Below are 19,750 nucleotides of genomic sequence, written 5' to 3' on the forward strand. Positions count from 1 at the left end.
CCTGTGCAAGCTTCTTCATCTCCCAGTACTAGGAAGTATAATGACCAGAATATACAACATTTCCTTAACTATCTGTGTAAAAAAACTTGGGAAGACATCTATGAATGTAAAAGTACAAGTGGTAAGTTCAACAAATTCCTAAATAGTTTTAGCTGTTATTTTGAACTTTGCTTTCCACTCCATAAAAAGATAGTGACAAAAAAGGATCTGAAAATAAAATGGGTCACAACAGGGATATAAATATCTGTGAAGAAAAAGAGATTACTTCATGAAATATCTAGACAGCACACCACATCCCCAGAATTTGATTCCTATTTCAATAATTACAAAAAGATTTTAACTAAAGTCATAAAAGAAGCAAAAAGAATGGCAAATAGTTCCTTCATAGCAAATGCACAAAATAAAATGAAAGCCATATGGGACATTGTAAGGCACGAAACAGGAGTAAAATACCATAATATCAAACTGAACGAAAACACTTCTGTAATATCTGATCCCCAGCAGATAGCAAATAATTTTAACTCATATTTCTCTGAGGCAGCTGAGATTCTGGTGAAGCAAAACTTTCAATATGCTGTCACTGCAAAATCAGATTAAAACTATCCCTAGTAACGTTCGCAATGAACAACTTAATATAAAACACATAAAACAAACACTATGCATCTACTCACAGTGCAGTATAAACAGCCTTTAACTGCAACCATAGAACTGTTAGGCAAAAGACTTGAAATTGTAAATAGCACCAAATTTTTGGGATTTTGGATCCAAGATGACCTAAGATGGCAGAAACACAAACACCACCTATGTAGTAAATTAAATACCATTTGTTATAGTATAAAAATTCTTGCTGGATGCACATCAATGCAAGCCATAAAAAATGTGTACTATGCCCAAGCAGAATCACTACTAAGATATGGTTTAGTTTGCTGGGGAAATTCACCACCCAGCAAAAGCTGTTTTATTGCACAAGAAAGAATTATAAGAGCCATGGAAGGCTCAGCACCTTGATCTTCATGCAAACCTTCATTTAAAAAGCTTCATATTCTTCCATTACCATGCCTATATATCCTAGAAACAATAATGTTTATAAGGAAAATCGTAGATGAAAATAGCAAGATTTCTCCAAAAAACCAAAATATCCATTCATACATCACAAGGAATAATCAACATTTACATATGCAGTTTTCACATACAACACTAAAACAAAAAGGACCCATGCAAGCAGGAAAAAAAAAAAAAAAAAAACTATATAACAAACTACCTAAAAAAATGAAGCCAATAACTGGCATGCATAAATTCAAAACTGCAGTGAGTGACTACTTGCTACAGAATTGATACTATAGTGTTGATGAATTTTTATCTACAATGTAAATATGCGACAAATTTAAATAGTTTATACAATTGAGGCCAAAATAAGAAATGTGTACATGTAGATTTATCTGTGTATTATATGTGGTCTATTATATATATGTGTGTGTGTGTATAATCAAGGCCGAAAATATGAAATGTGTGCATGTAAAATTTATTTGTGTATTTGTGAAATGTTATTCCCATATGTTAGGGTTATATTGCTATATACTGAAAACCATACAACAGTTTTTCTTTTAAACTTTATTGCAAATTATTTGACTTTTCCTATATCATTATGTACCCCAGTACAGTGTATGATTCACAGGACCAATAAATAGACAATACAATACAATATTGGCTACTGAATTGTCTTTGGTGAAAGGTAATGCCTAAAATTTGGTATTCTCAGCACACTCTTGACACTGTGGATATTGGTATATTAAATTTCATAATGATTTCCTAAATGAAATGTCCTTTGCGTCTAGCTCCAACTACCCTTCCGTGTCCAACGTCTTTTAATTTCCATCGTATGGCCATAATCACATTGGAAACCTTTTCACATGACTCACTTGAATACAAATTACAATTCTACCAAGACAGTGCCCTTTTACACCTTGTGTATGTGACACTACCAACATCTGTATTTGTGCATATTGCTATCCCGTGACTTTTGCCACCTCAGTGTATATTATTACGGACTTGATTTGTTTTTAACTATAACTACTTATGCAGCATTATGGCAAAAGGCACGAACTGTTCCATACATGAAAGTCAAACTGTGAGCAACCAATAGGCTCAGTAATTGATGCCCTGCGTGTCTACTGTTTCATCCGAATGACGCAATCAAACTGACAAATATAAAATTTACTGGTCAGTAAGGCAGCTTGGTAGGTGTCGCCCTCATACATAAGCACATGTGCATATGTATATGACTGTCTGTTAGTTTGCTATGGTGCTGGTGCCCCCACTGTCATTTATTGATAACATTTTTATTACGTAGGAAATATCAGTTGTACATTACAAGAAATATTTACAACTTTTTTTTTTTATAAAAAAGATAGCCTAGCATCTAAATTAAACATACAAAACCAGGAGGCAATGAGAAGTGAGCCCTGCCATATACAACCCTGTATTGACATAACAATGTAAAATATTAACAATCCATCTCATGAAATAATATCACAGTACCAAAATTGTTGCATTCCATACAGGAAATCAATATGAAAATCTAAAATTTGCGGCGAAAGGCAAAGGTCCCAAGTTCGGGTCTCGGTCCGGCACACAGTTTTAATCTGCAGGAAGTTTCATATCAGCGCACACTCTGCTGTAGAGTGAAAATTTCATTCTAGATCTAAAATTTCCTTTTTTATTAAGTGTTATTCACATACTGTTTGAAGAAATAAAGTAAAATAAGGTGAAAGACGTGCCAATTTTATCTAATATTTTAACCTATAATTTTATGCATGTAAGATCAATGCGCATGTAGGGCTTTGGCTTTGAATGTGGCCTTCGCACCGTGAATAATAATTGTGTTGGGTGGTGCTGGATGTTGTTTACTCCTTGTGTAACTGGAGGTTGGTTACCAAAGGTTGCATGACTAATATAAATAAAAAGATGCAAATTTTTTATGTCTTTCGTCTTTTTTATTTTATTTCTTTGGACAGTATGTAAAAAAAAATAAATAAGAAAAGGGCATTCCTACTTAGACGTGAGTCTTGTCTTTTCGTCACTGCAGAGCAGCACAAAGAGATCTTAATAGAAGTCTTCAAGCGATTAGAGCAGTATGGCATCGTTCTGAACAGTGCTAAGTGCATGTTTGGTCACTCACAAATTGACTTCCTGGGACACCACATTTCATCTACAGGCTCGCTACCTTTACCTGAAAAAGTGGAAGCCATTTTACAAATTACTCAACAAAATTCTGCTAGAGAATTACATTGCTTCCTAGGCATTCTCAAATTCTACCATTGAAATCTGGCACACTCGGCTGAGCTACAAGAACCGTTGATTGTGGCACTCACTAGTCTGAAAATCAAGGGCAGCTCCCTGATTTAGTGGAAAGACACTATGAGCTCTGCCTTTGAAGTGGCTAAACAGAGCATAATGGATACAGCATTTATGCACACCCTGAACTGGATGCACCCACACATTGGTTGTAGACTCAAGCCAAATAGCTATTGGTGCAGCATTACAACAGTTTCATGATGGAGCATGGCAACCACTGGCCTTTTATTCACACAAGTGGTCTCCATCACGGCAATAATGGAGCACTTATGAAAGAGAACTTTTCACTGCCTATGAGAGCATCAAGTACTTTTGCCACAACTGGAAGCTAGAGAGTTTACTATTTTCACAGATCATAAACCGCCCACTAATCATTCCTGCAAAACAATAACAATTGCTTGCCTTGCTGGCACAACCACCTGCTCAACTATACATCATCAACCTTGGAATAGCGATTAGTTGATACTCCTGGTGCAGGTGTCAAACTGTACTTTGACCTCTTACCTGGAAACCCTTAGCCATTCGTGCTTACTACGTTCCACAGATGAGCCTTTGACAGCTTGCCTAACTTGGGTCATCCTGATGTTAGACCAACATTCTGCCATGTCTCACAGTAATTTGTTTGGCTTGAAATTCAGGAGAGAATGGACTTCTACGTATGTAAAGTGCAAATGAAGCAAAGTTTCCCACCAAGTGCATGCACCAGTAGGGGACTTTCCTGGCATAACCACTAGTTTTGCAAATATGCACATCGATGTCATAGGTCCACTCCGATCATAATATGATTGATCATTTTATTCACTGGTGGAAACAATGCCAGTTGATAACATCTCTGCAGTAACCTTAGCCTCTGTCTTCTTTTTGAGCTGGATTTTTCAGTTTGGTTCCCCACTATACATCACAACAGACTGCAGCTGCCAGTTCAAATCAGAATTGTTTGCTCAGCTCAACAGATACTGTGGAACTGTTCACCACAAGACCACAAGCTGCCATCATGTGGGTATTGATATGATAGAATGCTTTCACTGTTCTCTAAAGACAGAACTCATATGTCATGAAACAAATTGGACCACAGCTCTACCAATGGTTTTACTGGGTCTAAGAAGTACTTACAAGCCAAACTTAGACTCCTGTCAACAGAACTAGCTTACAGTGAAGTGCCGCTGCTTCTGGGAGAGTTTGTACACATACAGTTCTTCCAGCTTACTGACCACAACTATTGTGATTTTGTTTGTCAATTGAGGGAATATATTTCACAGATTTGCCCTCTCTAATTTTTGTGGCATGGCACACTTGCTGGCTATGTACATTGTGACTGGGAATGTTGTATAGACATATTACGGACAAAGCCTGAAATCCAGCTCTTGGGATAATTAAACTACTGGGAAGTCGTCATGGTGTCATCGCCGCTGAACATACATCGATAAGCAAATCAAATGTCTGTACGCCTTCACCACAGGTGGTGCATGTGTAAGAATATCTCTTTGCTGCTGACCAGTGTCTGTGACTTGCAGGCGGATACCACCATTGGTGGTGCGTATAAGGCTGTGCTTGGCACCTTGTCGTCAGTCTTGTGACTCACTCTGAGGATGGCTGGACAATACAGGGCTGAAATATCAGTGTAAGAAATTTTATTTGCACAGCTGCATGCCCGAAATATAAATGAAAATGCACAAGAGAATTTCTGTTTATCTGTCCTGCCATCAGATTAAGTGTAGATGCAACACACTGCTGATAAGATGACAAGTTGTATTGGAACTCATTCACATCCTCATCTAGACTAGGTGCTGCATGAACGAACTCCACATCTTCCGGTTCCTCAAATGCCTCAACGTCATCTTCACCACATTTCATGCCAAGTATAGTTAAAAGAAATGGAAAGTTGATATTTGTAAAAGTATAACAGAATCATTATGTATGAAGAAAAAGAAAACAAAAATTGTTTAAATTAAGTGGTATGTGAAAACTTTGATCAAATTGCTACAAGTACCTGTTACACAAGACACCACATTGTTATGAATATTAAATAACAATGTATGCTCTCAATAGCAACAGCCAGAAAATTGTATGTATGGGTTCCCACAAGTCTCTTTAAAAGAAGTGTAACAGATTTTCTATATGGTGTCTCTCCATCAAACCAATCAAAACAAAGGTCTTCCACATCTCTATTATTGCACCTTACTTTCATTCATACAGCAACAGCCACTCTACACATCATTATCCTGTTTGGTGCCCAATCCTTTATTAAATTTATGAATGACTCTTGTTCTACCACTGTAAAGGGCTGAACAGAACGGCAAACAAAATCTAAAACTAGTTTATTGACAGTACTTTTGATTGTAGCGTTATTTGTGAAGGACGGTATAGCTTGTGTTCTTTGCACCTTTACCTTCAGTTAGAAAATCAAATTTCCTTTTCTTCCCTCATTGTAAGAATTGTTACCTATCAGGTGAATTGTTACAGTTTCGATAACTTTGTTGGACGAATCCTGTGCAAAATGGAACCAAAAATTGTGTGATTGGTCATAAAATGATTACATTTTATCATTTATTATACACTCCTGGAAATGGAAAAAAGAACACATTGACACCGGTGTGTCAGACCCACCATACTTGCTCCGGACACTGCGAGAGGGCTGTACAAGCAATGATCACACGCACGGCACAGCGGACACACCAGGAACCGCGGTGTTGGCCGTCGAATGGCGCTAGCTGCGCAGCATTTATGCACCGCCGCCGTCAGTGTCAGCCAGTTTGCCGTGGCATACGGAGCTCCATCGCAGTCTTTAACACTGGTAGCATGCCGCGACAGCGTGGACGTGAACCGTATGTGCAGTTGACGGACTTTGAGCGAGGGCGTATAGTGGGCATGCGGGAGGCCGGGTGGACGTACCGCCGAATTGCTCAACACGTGGGGCGTGAGATCTCCACAGTACATCGATGTTGTCGCCAGTGGTCGGCGGAAGGTGGACGTGCCCGTCGACCTGGGACCGGACCGCAGCGTCTCACGGATGCACGCCAAGACCGTAGGATCCTACGCAGTGCCGTAGGGGACCGCACCGCCACTTCCCAGCAAATTAGGGACACTGTTGCTCCTGGGGTATCGGCGAGGACCATTGGCAACCGTCTCCATGAAGCTGGGCTACGGTCCCGCACACCGTTAGGCCGTCTTCCGCTCACGCCCCAACATCGTGCAACCCGCCTCCAGTGGTGTCGCGACAGGTGTGAATGGAGGGACGAATGGAGACGTGTCGTCTTCAGCGATGAGAGTCGCTTCTGCCTTGGTGCCAATGATGGTCGTATGCGTGTTTGGCGCCGTGCAGGTGAGCGCCACAATCAGGACTGCATACGACCGAGGCACACAGGGCCAACACCCGGCATCATGGTGTGGGGAGCGATCTCCTACACTGGCCGTACACCACTGGTGATCGTCGAGGGGACACTGAATAGTGCACGGTACATCCAAACCGTCATTGAACCCATCGTTCTACCATTCCTAGACCGGCAGGGGAACTTACTGTTCCAACAGGACAACGCACGTCCACATGTATCCCGTGCCACCCAACGTGCTCTAGAAGGTGTAAGTCAACTACCCTGGCCAGCAAGATCTCCGGATCTGTCCCCCATTGAGCATGTTTGGGACTGGATGAAGCGTCGTCTCACGCGGTCTGCACGTCCAGCACAAACGCTGGTCCAACTGAGGCGCCAGGTGGAAATGGCATGGCAAGCCGTTCCACAGGACTACATCCAGCATCTCTACGATCGTCTCCATGGAAGAATAGCAGCCTGCATTGCTGCGAAAGGTGGATATACACTGTACTAGTGCCGACATTGTGCATGCTCTGTTGCCTGTGTCAGTGTGCCTGTGGTTCTGTCAGTGTGATCATGTGATGTATCTGACCCCAGGAATGTGTCAATAAAGTTTCCCCTTCCTGGGACAATGAATTCATGGTGTTCTTATTTCAATTTCCAGGAGTGTATTTGTATTGAAGTAAATAATAATCAGTATATTAATCATTTAGTAACATTTTATAGTAGCACTGTTTCCTTAGGTTAGCAATGTATTTCTGGAAAATTGTGGCATCTCTTGGCAGGAGAATGTGCATGTGTTATAATTTGTAACTTTAATATTACGTAATATATTTGCAAATTGTAATTGCTTATCTGTACATGCTTCCTTTAACTATGTGCCATACTCCAGGGAGACTTAAAAATTTATTTTCCATACAAAGTTTACATTTTACAGTCATATTTTCTTTGCTATCTGCACCATTTCACTAAAAGTAATTTCTTAAATAAGGAAACAGAAATACTCAAACCTCATTCTCATGAATATATAGATGACATATATTTCGTCGCCTGCATGATATGTGTGAGAAAGAATGACTTATGACTGTTACAAAGTAATGATTCCAATATTGTAATGATTACTATTTTATTTGAATAAGCAGGTAAGAAGTTCAACTAACACTTTGTAAAAGTAACGATTACAAGAAAAAATTTCATGAAAAGTAATCATTACATATAACTCAGTTAATTTTACTAAATGATTTCAGGAAAACAGTACATTAGTCATACCTGTAGGTAACTGATGACCAAATGAAAATGGAAGATTAACACTAATTAAAAGTTTACTTACTTAATCCACATGTGAGTTCATTTATTTAAGATGTCTCACAGTCTGCAGTGAGATGACTAGAAACAAATTAATTGTATGTACCACTAACTTGTCTTACAATATGAAAGTAATAAGTGAACCATTGCGTGGTGCACAGAAACACATAACAGAAAACAGTAGTTAGATATTCCATCTCTGTCAGAAATCTGTGCATTGCTGCATGAAACTATTTGTGAATAACACAGTTGTGATGTAGTTTTGAAATAATCTTGCCTATAATATGCCCCTAAGACCCAGTGATGTAATAAACATCATGAACTACCAGTTTAACATAAGTGCCATACCTATAACAAGCATGACCTGCCTACTATTGCGAATCAATTGCAGTATGGTACAGAGGTAAGCTTCCATACCAAGGGTATACATGATAGGATAATGGTTGGAAGGCATTCGGAGCAATAGGAGTTTCCCCAGAGGTTGTGGAAATGTCACACTAGCATATGTAAATGACAGCTTAACTGTCTATAAGGATTCTGATTTAGACTCAGCTTCTGACGTTGTCTCTGTGCCATTCTACCCTCAGGGCGGGGCTTAAGAGTTTCACGGGACCTAGTTGCATAGGGTAGCGATGCCTCTGTGTTTTCTCAGCGTCTGAGTTATATTCTCAGTACCTCATAAGTTGCAGTTCATCATAATCCTTCCTTTGTACTTCCTATTTGGAGACATATTTCCTTTGTGTACCGAGTTCCTTGGTCTGAGATCTTTTCAGCTTGCAGCTCCAACTCCAGAGTACTACAAGTTGGAAGAGCCCACTCTACTTCTGGAAACTTAACATCAAGCTCTCTCATTCCTGTCTGCTAACAGGAAATCACGGACGTGACGTAAAAATTTTTGGTGACAGATGTGGAGTGGGCATTAATTATTCACTCTTGGCTTCATTTGGCATAGGGTTGTTGCAAGTTAATTACAAGCCCACAGGGCTGTGGAATAGGTACAGACCATAGTATTTCTGAGAAAACTTGGCCCGAAGTTTAGACAAACTGACAGCTTAGATGAGGCGGGGAAAGGAAGTCTAGATGAGACAGACATTGGGAGGCAAGGCGAGCAGCAGAAGAAGAATGGACAGACTAGGGGTCTGCCAACAGAGCGACCTTGACCACATGACGACCTTGTTGACCATGGGTGTGAGAGCAAGAAGATCGGACAGTTGGACTGAGGCCGTGAGGTATGGTGCACCACAGAAGGAGGAGGACTGAGTCAGCAGCACACGGCCATGAGTTATGAAGCACTGCAGTAGAAGGTGAGAAAGAGGTTCTTCAGAAAAATGCTACCTGACGAGCAGGAGGTATATCTTAGTCAGAAAATGCACAGAAAAGAATGAAAGAGACATAAATAGTTTGATTTATCCTGTATTATACGACTGGACACATATTCAATAAAAATGTACTACATATGAATGCCATTGTTGTAAATAAACACTCCTAATGTTCCCACTGTTTCTACTCAGTCCGCAATAAGAAGAGAGGATAATAAGTATGCAACACAACAAAAGCATTCTACGCCAGGGACACAATGACCTGTATGACAGCTCAACCTCCAAGGCATGGCTTCCTCATCTCTCCGTCACAGCAGCAAAGTGCGAAAGGGAGGGCGTGGCTGATTTCCTATCCATATGTGCTCTAATGGCCTTTGCATTAAAAACCAGCCTTTATGCTTTTCATTTCCAGTTAACTGTAAAACTAGAGCTCCCATATATTTCATAGTCCCATTAATTTACTACAGACAATGAATAAAGTTGTTCTAGAACACAGTCCTCTGTTTTTATAGCTATGTGCTTCAAACTTTTGTTACGCATTTGTGAGTAACATAACATATCATATTTCAGCTTCGAAGAATACAATCACAAAACTGATGAGGGATACTACATTAATAAAAAACAAGGACCTAGCATATGAAGTATATTTGGTATGTTTATTTTCTAATTGATGTATTTTGATATGTCTTAATTTTCCCTTCACCATTTAACACTTCACCTCAGTTGTTAAGTTGATTTATGCTTCCTCTTCTCAGTGCGTAATCCATGATGACCAGTACGGACCTGTCACAGACTGCATTAAACAGTAAGTACATAATTTTGCTGCCTGTTCATAATATCACCAATGAAGTCTAAACTTTCTTCTTGTTTGTTATGAAAATTTACTGTGAATATAGTTATCTGTATTTCAAGGCAGTTTTTCTGAGTGCTTTAGTGTTGGATTGATTAGTTATTTTCGTGCTCCATGGGTCATAATGGTGATAATTTTATTATCCATTAAATTCTTTATGTCACTTGATAAGTGGTCAAGGTTTTTTTTATGGCCAAATACCTCACTCCATGCAGTGTCACTCTAAGGCTGAGTGATGGATGATGTTAATTATTCCTCCGTGTAGTGTTATATTTATAAATGATACTGTTGTGTTCAAACTGTAGTTGATTATTGACAACAGACTTCATAAAGGAGTGAACATGCTTTGAGGCTGTTGCCAATAGGCCCGACTGTTTAAAGAGCGGTCGACAACAGTTTCTAGAGCGAACACCGCACACTATCAGTGCTTCAGACACTGTTTTCCTCATTGATGAGTTACTCAAGTGTATGATGCCATAAGACATTAGTAGCTGAAAATAAGAAAAATAAGTCAGCTTTTTTACATTTTAATGTCTAAAATTCTGTTTGAAGAAACTTTAGGGGACAGTATTTATTGATGACATTCCTTTCTAGTGTCCCTTATTTGCAGTTTTTGAGGCCACATGACGTTATTGTCATAAGCTGATGATGCCTAACCACACTGTTCAGAGGTCAGTAAAGTTTTCCAATTGTAGCACTGCTTGTGCACTGTACTCAACAGGTAATGATGTTTTAGATGATAGAACAAGACTGCTGTTGTCTCATCCTACACTATTTTGTGTAAAAGTCAAAACAAGATTTTAAAGTCCTAAAAGTGTGGAAATAATGTTCTCATGTGTGAATGGTTTATTATTATGTTTAATGTAAACATTCTGTTAAATATAGCCAGGTATTCCACATACTGACGTCTTATTTTTCTTTGATGATAATTGTTTCAAGGACTGTTTAGGGATTATTCAGTTTGTGACCTGTGTAATATGTGGTTTTGAAACGTGCAACACTACATTATTTGCTAGGAATTAGTTGCATTCTGTATTGTTAGTTGGGGCACTTGATCAGGGTGTCCATGTCATCACTGGAAAACAATGCTATCTATGCCTGATTATTTTCTTTCATGTTTTAACTGCTCTTCACCTTTTGTTGCTGACTGTTGTGGCTTCTGGTACTTGTTGGACTTCAGATCTGTGAGTTCTTGCATTACTATTAAGAATTGTTGCACCACATTTCAAATCACTGCTAAATAACTTGTGAGATTTCAGTAGTATTAATGTGAGTTTTCTCTTCACAAAACATATATAATTTCATTTTCATGCATACCTTCTTGATCCTGTATATCATGTCCCCAGTCAGTATAGAAAAGAATAACAGAGGTTATTTTTATATCTCTTTTCTTAACAATCTTCAATTGTTTCTCCTTATGCTTTGGAACTTAGCACATCTCTAAGGCAGGCTGGCGATCCGTGATATATTTATTTTTATGCCCGAACAGATATTTCCTCTTACAAAGTCACTGCGATCACCGTCCCGTGTTGAAAATGTAGGTCATCCTTCAATAGAGCTCACCACATGTAAATAGAAATAATAACCCTGCATAATATTTGCACTTTCATCTGTCATGTCTTATTTTCTCAGTAGTGTCATTTGCTGGTAAGATGATGTGGGATACACATCATCCAATAGTGATAGGTTATCACCATAGGCCCTCAGTCAGAGTGCTCATGTCATCAGCAGAAAGCGTTGCTGTTCATGCCTGTTTATTTCCTTACACGGAGAGAGAGTGGCGGATTCACATATAGGCCCACTAGGCACAGGCCTAGAGGCAGCACCTTAAGGGAGGTGACATTTTTTGCTCTATAATCACTTTAACCTTTCATATTTTAAAATAATTGTGCTTACAAATGACAAAATTTTTTTAATGTTGTTAAACAACTTGCTAGTTTAAATAAGCCTTAAGAACGAAATTTGACAATACAAGATATACGGCATATGAGCACAAGGCTTTTTACTTTAAACACAGCACACAAGCACAAAGATTTTTCCTTTAAACACGGAGCAATGAACTGACCAGCTCGGATTACTCGATGTAACTGTGCTATGAAAGAATAACAATGCAGAATAATTTAGTTTCATTGTTGCCTGTTTCTCTGTTGTCAGTGAACAGTAGAAGCACACCTGCTGGCTGGAATTTTTTGGCTACTGTTTCCACATCGCTGGAATTTTATCTGGGATGCAAATATGTTCTGAATATTCTTGACACTGTCTTTCTAATTTAAAAAGCAAATAATTTTTGCCATTTCTTGGAGTGAGGTGTGCTGGATCGACTCTTATCCCACTTATGAATAACAATGAAAAATGCAAATTGTATGCAGCTCGTGGTCTTGCGATAGCGTTCTCACTTCCCATGCGTGGGGTCCCAGGTTCGATTCCTGGTGGGGTCAGGGATTTTCCTTGGAGATGACTCGATGGCTTTCTGTCGTCTTCATCATCATCGTCATCATCATTCGTCCCCAGTACGGTTGGAGGAAGGCAATGGCAAACCGGCTCCTCTGGGACCTTGCCTAGCATTGTCCCCCTAGTATGGGATTTCATCATCATCGTCATCATCATCATATGCTGTTTAGTGTGATTGGAATTGGATACAGTGTTTCTTTCTTTCCTTTTACAAATTTTTTTATTTTGTTTTGACTGTTGGTTGACAATTTTGTGAGTGCTGTAACAGGAATAACAATGAAAAAAGAAAATGTGCAAATTTAAATGGGGCAGCATTTTGGAAATTATCAAAGAAAGGCAAGAATGAGAAGCCAATGTTCTAAAAACACTTGGCAGAGTAGATAAGTTTTTCGCAAAAAATGTTGCTGGTTCGACTTGAAGTAGTACGAATGATATTTCTGGCACTGCAGCTTTTGTAAAAGAAATAAATACAGACGAAACAAAAGTTAAAAATGAAGTAAAGCAAATTGTTCATGATTTCGAGTTTCACGAAAAACTGAGTGTCGAGTCAGACATCAACAAAAGAAATAACCTCGTTAGTGATAATCCTGCAGAATGGTGTGTCAATTAATCAACGATTGACATTATCTTACAGCATGGCATTAATCAAAATTGTAATGTGATTTTTCTAATTCAAGAAGATCAATAGGCGATAAAACCAGATATTTGAACAAAAACGTATTTTACTATAAACTTTTAAATGGTGAATCAACTTTGCGTGATTTTCTAGTGTACTCCTGTAGCACCAGTACTGTTTTTTATGCACCATGTAAATTGTTCGGAGGTAAGACTGCGATTGCTGCTAATGATATTGCAAATTGAAAAAATATTTCTAATATTTTATCTCATCATGAGAATTCACTTGAACACAAAAATTCTGAGTTATCACTCTTAACAAGATGAAAGTCACTTGGAACAATAGGTAACCATTTCAAGTCTTATGTTGAGACAGAAAAAAATGTGCTGGCACAGTGTGTTGAAAAGGGTTTTTGCAGTAGTGAAGGAGCTTACAAGTCATGAACTTCCCCTACATGCAAACGTTGAAAAATTCCGTTCATTACATAATGGTCAAATTATGATGTCTCTTGAACTTATAACTGAGTCTGATCCTTTTCTCATAGAGCACATTCAACGATACAGAAATCCAGGGCAGGGACATACAAGTTATCTTTCTTCAAAAATGTAGGATGAAATAATAGAGCTTCTTTCTGAACGAATAAAAAGAATTATCATAAGTGAAATAAAACAGGCCAAATATTTCTCTAAAATAGTAGATTCTACTGTGGACATTTCACATATTGATCAATTATCTTTCATATTAAGATATGTGAATGAGAATGGTGAACCTGTTGAATGTTTCCTCCTGTTTTTACCAAACCCGGGAGACAAGTCCCTTAGCTGAGGACATACTGAAAGTCCTGTCTTCAAATTCCATTTATATTACTGACTGTAGAGGCCAGTCATATGACAAAGCAAACAATATGTCAGACCTACACTGGTTTGCAGGCACACATTAAAGAACGAAATCTGAAAGAGCATTATGTGGCTTGTGCAGCACATTCTTTGAATTTAGTCAGCACCAGTGCTGCAAGCTGTTGTCAGGAAGCATGTTCATTTTTGAATGTAATGCAAAACCTTTATAATTTTTTCTCTGCTTCTGCACAGCACTGGGATAAACTTCTTTCTTTCATGAAACTAGGAAGAAAAATGGCAAAAAGTTTATCAAAAACACGTTGATCAGCAAGAGAGAAAGCTTGTTAAGTCTGCATGAAAACTGGAAAGGTGTTATCAATGCCCTCGCACATATTGCCAATAATACGTTTGAAAAACCACTTGTGCGAAATGAGGCCTCAGCTTAATTGAATCAACTCAGCAGACTAGAAACCGTATTCATGATGACAGTTTGGAAGGACATACTCCAGAGACTTAATAGTGTAAATCTGAAATTGCAAAGTGTAAATATTGAAACTAAAATAGTGCACGAAATATATGAATCACTTGTAGAATTTATTGCATCTATTCGTGGCATGTTTGCCCATTATGAAAATAAATCCATGGAGATTGTGACTGATAGACTATGAATGCACCTATAAAAGATCACGTCATCATGACGAAGAAGCAGACTCTGAAGAAGTTTTTCTGACTGGAAGGGAAAAATTTAGAGTCTAAACATTTTTCCCAGTACTCGACAACTTGTATGTCGAATTAGTGAAGAGGAAGGAAAGCTATAGAACACTATTGGACTCCTTCACAGTTTTCAGTAACCTTAAGAACAGTTCACATGATGATATTGCTGAACATGCATCGATTCGCCAAATGTCATATGCCACAGATTTAGAGACTTCCTCCCATAGTGAATGTGTACATTTTTCAGAACTTTTGAAATCTTCTGAGATTAGTGATACACCATTCAAAAGGAGTAAATTTTTACGAAAAGAGAGGTTACAGTCCATGTTTCCAAATGTTGACATTGCTCTTAGAATATTTCTATGTACGGCATGTACAAATTGTTCAGCAGAATGCTCGTTTTTGGGTCTTAAAAGACTGAAAGCATACCTACATTCTACATTGCCTGAGGAGAGATTGAATGCCTTATCCATTCTTCACATCGAAGCCGACCTCCCAACTGATAACTGTCTGAACTATGAAGATATGATCAATGAGTTTTCTGCTGTCAAAGCCAGACACAAACTGTTCTGTCTGGTGAGTTTGTTTTTTCATATTAGTTTTAAAAATTTAAGATTCTAATGTGATTTTTACTATAACTTGAGCACATTCATTGGATTTACAAACTACGTATTAGATATTTATTTTATAATTGTTGATGACAAAACGTGGAACTAATCCTCATTTACATGCAGACTTGACCAAAGGCACCCGACAATACTAAACAATACGCGAATGACCCAGGCCGCTCAATGCTGTACAGTCAAGTCATACCGATACTGTAGTATATTGCAATTGATGCATATTCTTGGCATCTGCTGAAATTTATAGTTGTCACAGAAATATATGTTATCAGAGAGTATGCTCAAATAAAAAAGTATTAATAAATAAAGTAGTTCAGTTGTGTTGATAAACATGTAAAAGCTTTGCTAATACCATTAGAAAGAGCTATGGTGGTAACAATAGCTGCAGTACAAAACTGTTCAGCCTTAACATGGATTAAAGGTATTGTGTACACTTATTATGCAGCATCTAGCTACACAGACCCCAATGCTTTACACGTTAACTATTAGAATATAAAACAAATTTGATTTTTCCACACTAGCCTGTAAAATTATCTAATAGCAAATCCAGTTCTGTGTTTGTTCGTCTGTACTTAGTTTTTAGTTTGTGCACCGAAATCTCTATTTCATTTTCATTTCTTACGCTTTCCTATCGATTCATGTATTAATACCGAACATGTTTTTTTTTTAATCTGCTGCACATTCAAGTTACCAGATTGTAAAATGACAGTTTAATTTTAATTTTGAACACATCTCTGTAAAAGTACCTATAAATTTCTAATGTATGACGGGTTCACTTCAATTTTTAGATCGTAACACAACTTTTTCAATTTTCATTTTCAATGGTTTCATGTAAAAGAACATATTAAAAATGAATGTACAACAAAAGTTCATTGTCTCCTACACCCTCTGCTGAATTTTTAGGTCATAAAAGAAAAGTTATTTTCCTTGTGTTCATTTCTGTTGTCTTTCGATAGAAGAATGTGTTTAAACAATGCAGTTTTAAGTTTGTTTTATCCGCTGCTGTACGCCAAGTACAGTTCGGGAACCATATTACATTTTGATTGAATGCGACTAGACTGCTGATGTGTTCTTCAGAACAAAGAATAGCAGAGTATGGAAACAGCTCACAGTGCTCCCACCCAAATCGACAATTGTGAAGTGATCAGGAAATAGTTATTATTTAAACCTTTTTTGGGGGGGGGGGGGGGGGCATATAATATGGTATGCCTAGGGGCGCAAAATTTTTTAATCTGCCACTGTGGAGAGATCATTAAAACTGTTTTGAAACAATTATCGCATCAGCCACTCTTAATTACACATTATACACTTCACGAATGGAAGTGTTATTTGTAAATGAAAATCTGAAGATCTATCTCCAGTGAGAATGACATACTCTGTTCTGTTTCCTAGAAACACTTCAGTGCAATCTCACAGCTGCTCTGATATTCTGTATGCTCGTATTTTATTAATTTGGTACTGTAGAACAGTACCAAACACCTGGAAGTCAAGGAACACTATCAGAAAGGAGCAAGTTCTTTTACATGCTCTGTGTGGAGTTGTTTTGGTATCTGATTGGGTTCCAAGTGTCATTCCTCTGTTGAGTAATTTCAGTTGCTTTTCTATCCCAAACTCTCTTATTTCAATATCTGTTAGTCTGATATTTCTACGACGATGTAGATATTCCAGTATGATATTCCTCATTCAAACAGTTTTGAAAAACAGGTGATCAATATTTTGATCTTCTCTGTCATCCTACATTTTGATGTCATTATGGTCACAATGTGTCTGGACAGATGCTTCAATCTGTTTGCTAATTTAATGTAAGACCAAAACAAAACTTCATAGGATGTTCTGTCAAGTCTGCAGAAAGAACTTACTTCTTAATTAACTTAAAGCTTCATGCATGGGTCTCCACTAACTTTTGGTTTTGTTCAGTTTTTATTTGTCTCTAAGGCTTTATTTATGCTTAGCTTTGCAGTGAATCTCACTTTGCTTTTGTTGCAGCTTTCAAAGACAGCTTTTGAACCACAGTGTGTCTTCCCCATCCCTCACAACTTTGCTCTGCATACCTGTCTAAAGCCTGTTGCACAAAGGGCATTCAAAAAGTTTTGCACAGTCGTCTCTAATTTTTTTATTTTTACAGGAAGAGAATGAAATTTTTTGTGAACATACTCAGTGTTGCCTCCATCAGCTGTGATGCATCTGGCCCAATGTTCTTTCCATGATGTAAATGCACTTTGGTAAAATTCTGGGGATTGACTTTTACACTATTGCTTGACACAGGAAATAAGGTTTTCCTCACTATCAAATGTTTTACTGTGCAGGTGGGCTTTCAGATGACCAAGAAGGTAAAAATCAGATGGAGCCAAGTCTGGACTGTAGGGAGGATGAGGAACAATTTCCCAACCCATTTTCCTGATTTTCTCATGCGTCATAAGGGCTGCCACACTTGGCATTGTCATGATGTATTCTGATGAGCTGACCCTGAAGCTGTGGTCTGTGGGTCTTGATGGCACGTCGCAGCTTGTCCAATGACAAACAGTAACGGTCCCGGTTTATTGTGGAGCCAGATTCCAAAAAGTCAATGAAAATGACACCACACTATTCCAGAAGAAGGGAGTCCTCACCTTTTGGCCTGCAGTTCATGAAAGTCTTGGTTTCTTCTTCTGAGGGAACCCGGCTGACGCTACTCCGTGGATTGGGTTTTGCTCTCAGGTTCGGACAAAAACAACTGTCTTTCAACCTTGGTTAGTGACGCCGTCAAAACACTGTTTCCACTCTTCATTAAAGGTCTTCATGAGACCCTGGCACACTTCTTCCTCATCGTTTTCATTTCTCATGTCAATAATCTAGGCATCCAATGTGCACAGATTTTTCTGCACTTTAGTGACTGTACCAGTGATACCACTCTACCCAATGACAAATGAGTCATTTCAGCAAGCTGTTGTGTTGTCACACATCTGTAATTTTGGATGATTTGATCAATGTTCTCCTTATTCACATCACTCACTGCTGTCGATGGTCTGCTGCATCGTTGATTGTTCAGTAGAGAGAAATCACCTTCTTTAAACCTCTGCAACTATCGCTGGATACTGCTTTGATCCACTGTGCTCTCTCCATAAACAGGGAGCAACTTCCTGTGAATCGATGTGTCAGAGTCATCGCCGGTCTTGAAGAGGAACTCCATCACCGAACGTTGTCGCAACCTGACATCTACTTCATGGACCATTATGGCTCACCTGTAAATAAAAGAAAATGCTATTATATACCAATTTATAGCTAAATGTTTCAAGTACATTCACAAAAAAATTCTTTCTCCTCCTGGAAAAAGAAGAAGAAGAAGAAGAAGAAGAAGAAGAAGAGAGACAACTGTGCAAAACTTTTTGAATGCCCTTTGTACAATACTCGTGAACTTTGTCAATTGATACTCAGCATTGTTAATGTTGGAGACGAAATTTTCGTGTTGAGCACTCTGGTAATCTGAAATCTGTTTCTTGTCACTGTTGGTAAGCAGGAATGTCTTCTTAGTTTTCTTTATGTTCCTGTTTACAGCCATATTCAGTAATGGCCTTATGATTTATGATTTACTGTTCTACACTCACTGGAAAAGTTTGGGACTATTTGTCACAGAGATTTCTCAGTTGTTGTTTTCACAAGTTGGTTCTCTGTTTAACTGCTCAAGATAATTTTCAGATAAAGTATTTTGAACAATTTCTCACAATTCCCTGTTCCTACTAGCCACTTAATCAGTTGAGTCTCCCAGTTTATAACTGTTAATTTGAAATCTGCTGCTCATACTGTAACATTATCAGAAAATTTACACAAAATGTTCTCTAAGTTTCCTCTCAAATGTTCTGATACTACTGCTCCTGAGGCGGGGGGGGGGGGGGGGGGGGGTCTATAAAACATCCAATTAACATTGTCTGACCCACCTTTCACACTTATCTTCACGCAAATTATTTCATGTTTGGAACCTATATTAGTGCCATTAAATGTTAAAGGATCTATAAAAGCATCCAATTACAATGTTTGCCCCTCCTTTCCCACTTATCTTCACCCAAATTATTTCATGTTTGGAAGCTATACTTATGCCATTAGATGTTATCATATTCTTTAAAGCCATAAACACACCTCCACCACTGGTGTTTGACCTATCTATGTGACAGACTTTTCAGGCAAAATTTAGAGTTTCATTGCTATTAACATCTGGCTTCAGCCAGCTTTCCATTATTAGTCTGGTATCCCAGCCAGGCACCTTTGAAGACTCACCTGATGATATGGACATTGGTGACGGGCCCCTTAGTGGCACTCCTGCAACTGCAGGTGCAGGTGCTGCAGTCACTGATGTAATCTTTGCCATAAGCTACACTTGTCCGGCCAGCCTACCAAGGC

At 38.4% G+C, this 19,750-nt stretch overlaps 1 protein-coding gene across 4 annotated transcripts in view; it reads left to right on the forward strand.

Moving 5' to 3' along the window:
- The window catches only part of LOC124613991 (CDAN1-interacting nuclease 1), a 177,325-nt gene that overhangs the window by 61,600 nt on the left and 95,975 nt on the right, over nucleotides 1–19,750 (forward strand). For 3 of the 4 annotated variants that reach the window (XM_047142785.1, XM_047142783.1, XM_047142786.1), the window contains exons 4-6: nucleotides 4,234–4,350; nucleotides 9,857–9,936; nucleotides 10,042–10,091. In XM_047142785.1, coding sequence (XP_046998741.1) covers nucleotides 4,234–4,350; nucleotides 9,857–9,936; nucleotides 10,042–10,091 — 247 coding nt within the window. The remainder of the gene's footprint in view (nucleotides 1–4,233; nucleotides 4,351–9,856; nucleotides 9,937–10,041; nucleotides 10,092–19,750) is intronic. The other variant, XM_047142787.1, reaches the window with a different exon arrangement.

This window comes from Schistocerca americana, chromosome 4, assembly GCF_021461395.2.
Source record: "Schistocerca americana isolate TAMUIC-IGC-003095 chromosome 4, iqSchAmer2.1, whole genome shotgun sequence".
In the NCBI taxonomy this organism is placed as follows: Eukaryota; Metazoa; Arthropoda; class Insecta; order Orthoptera; family Acrididae; genus Schistocerca; species Schistocerca americana.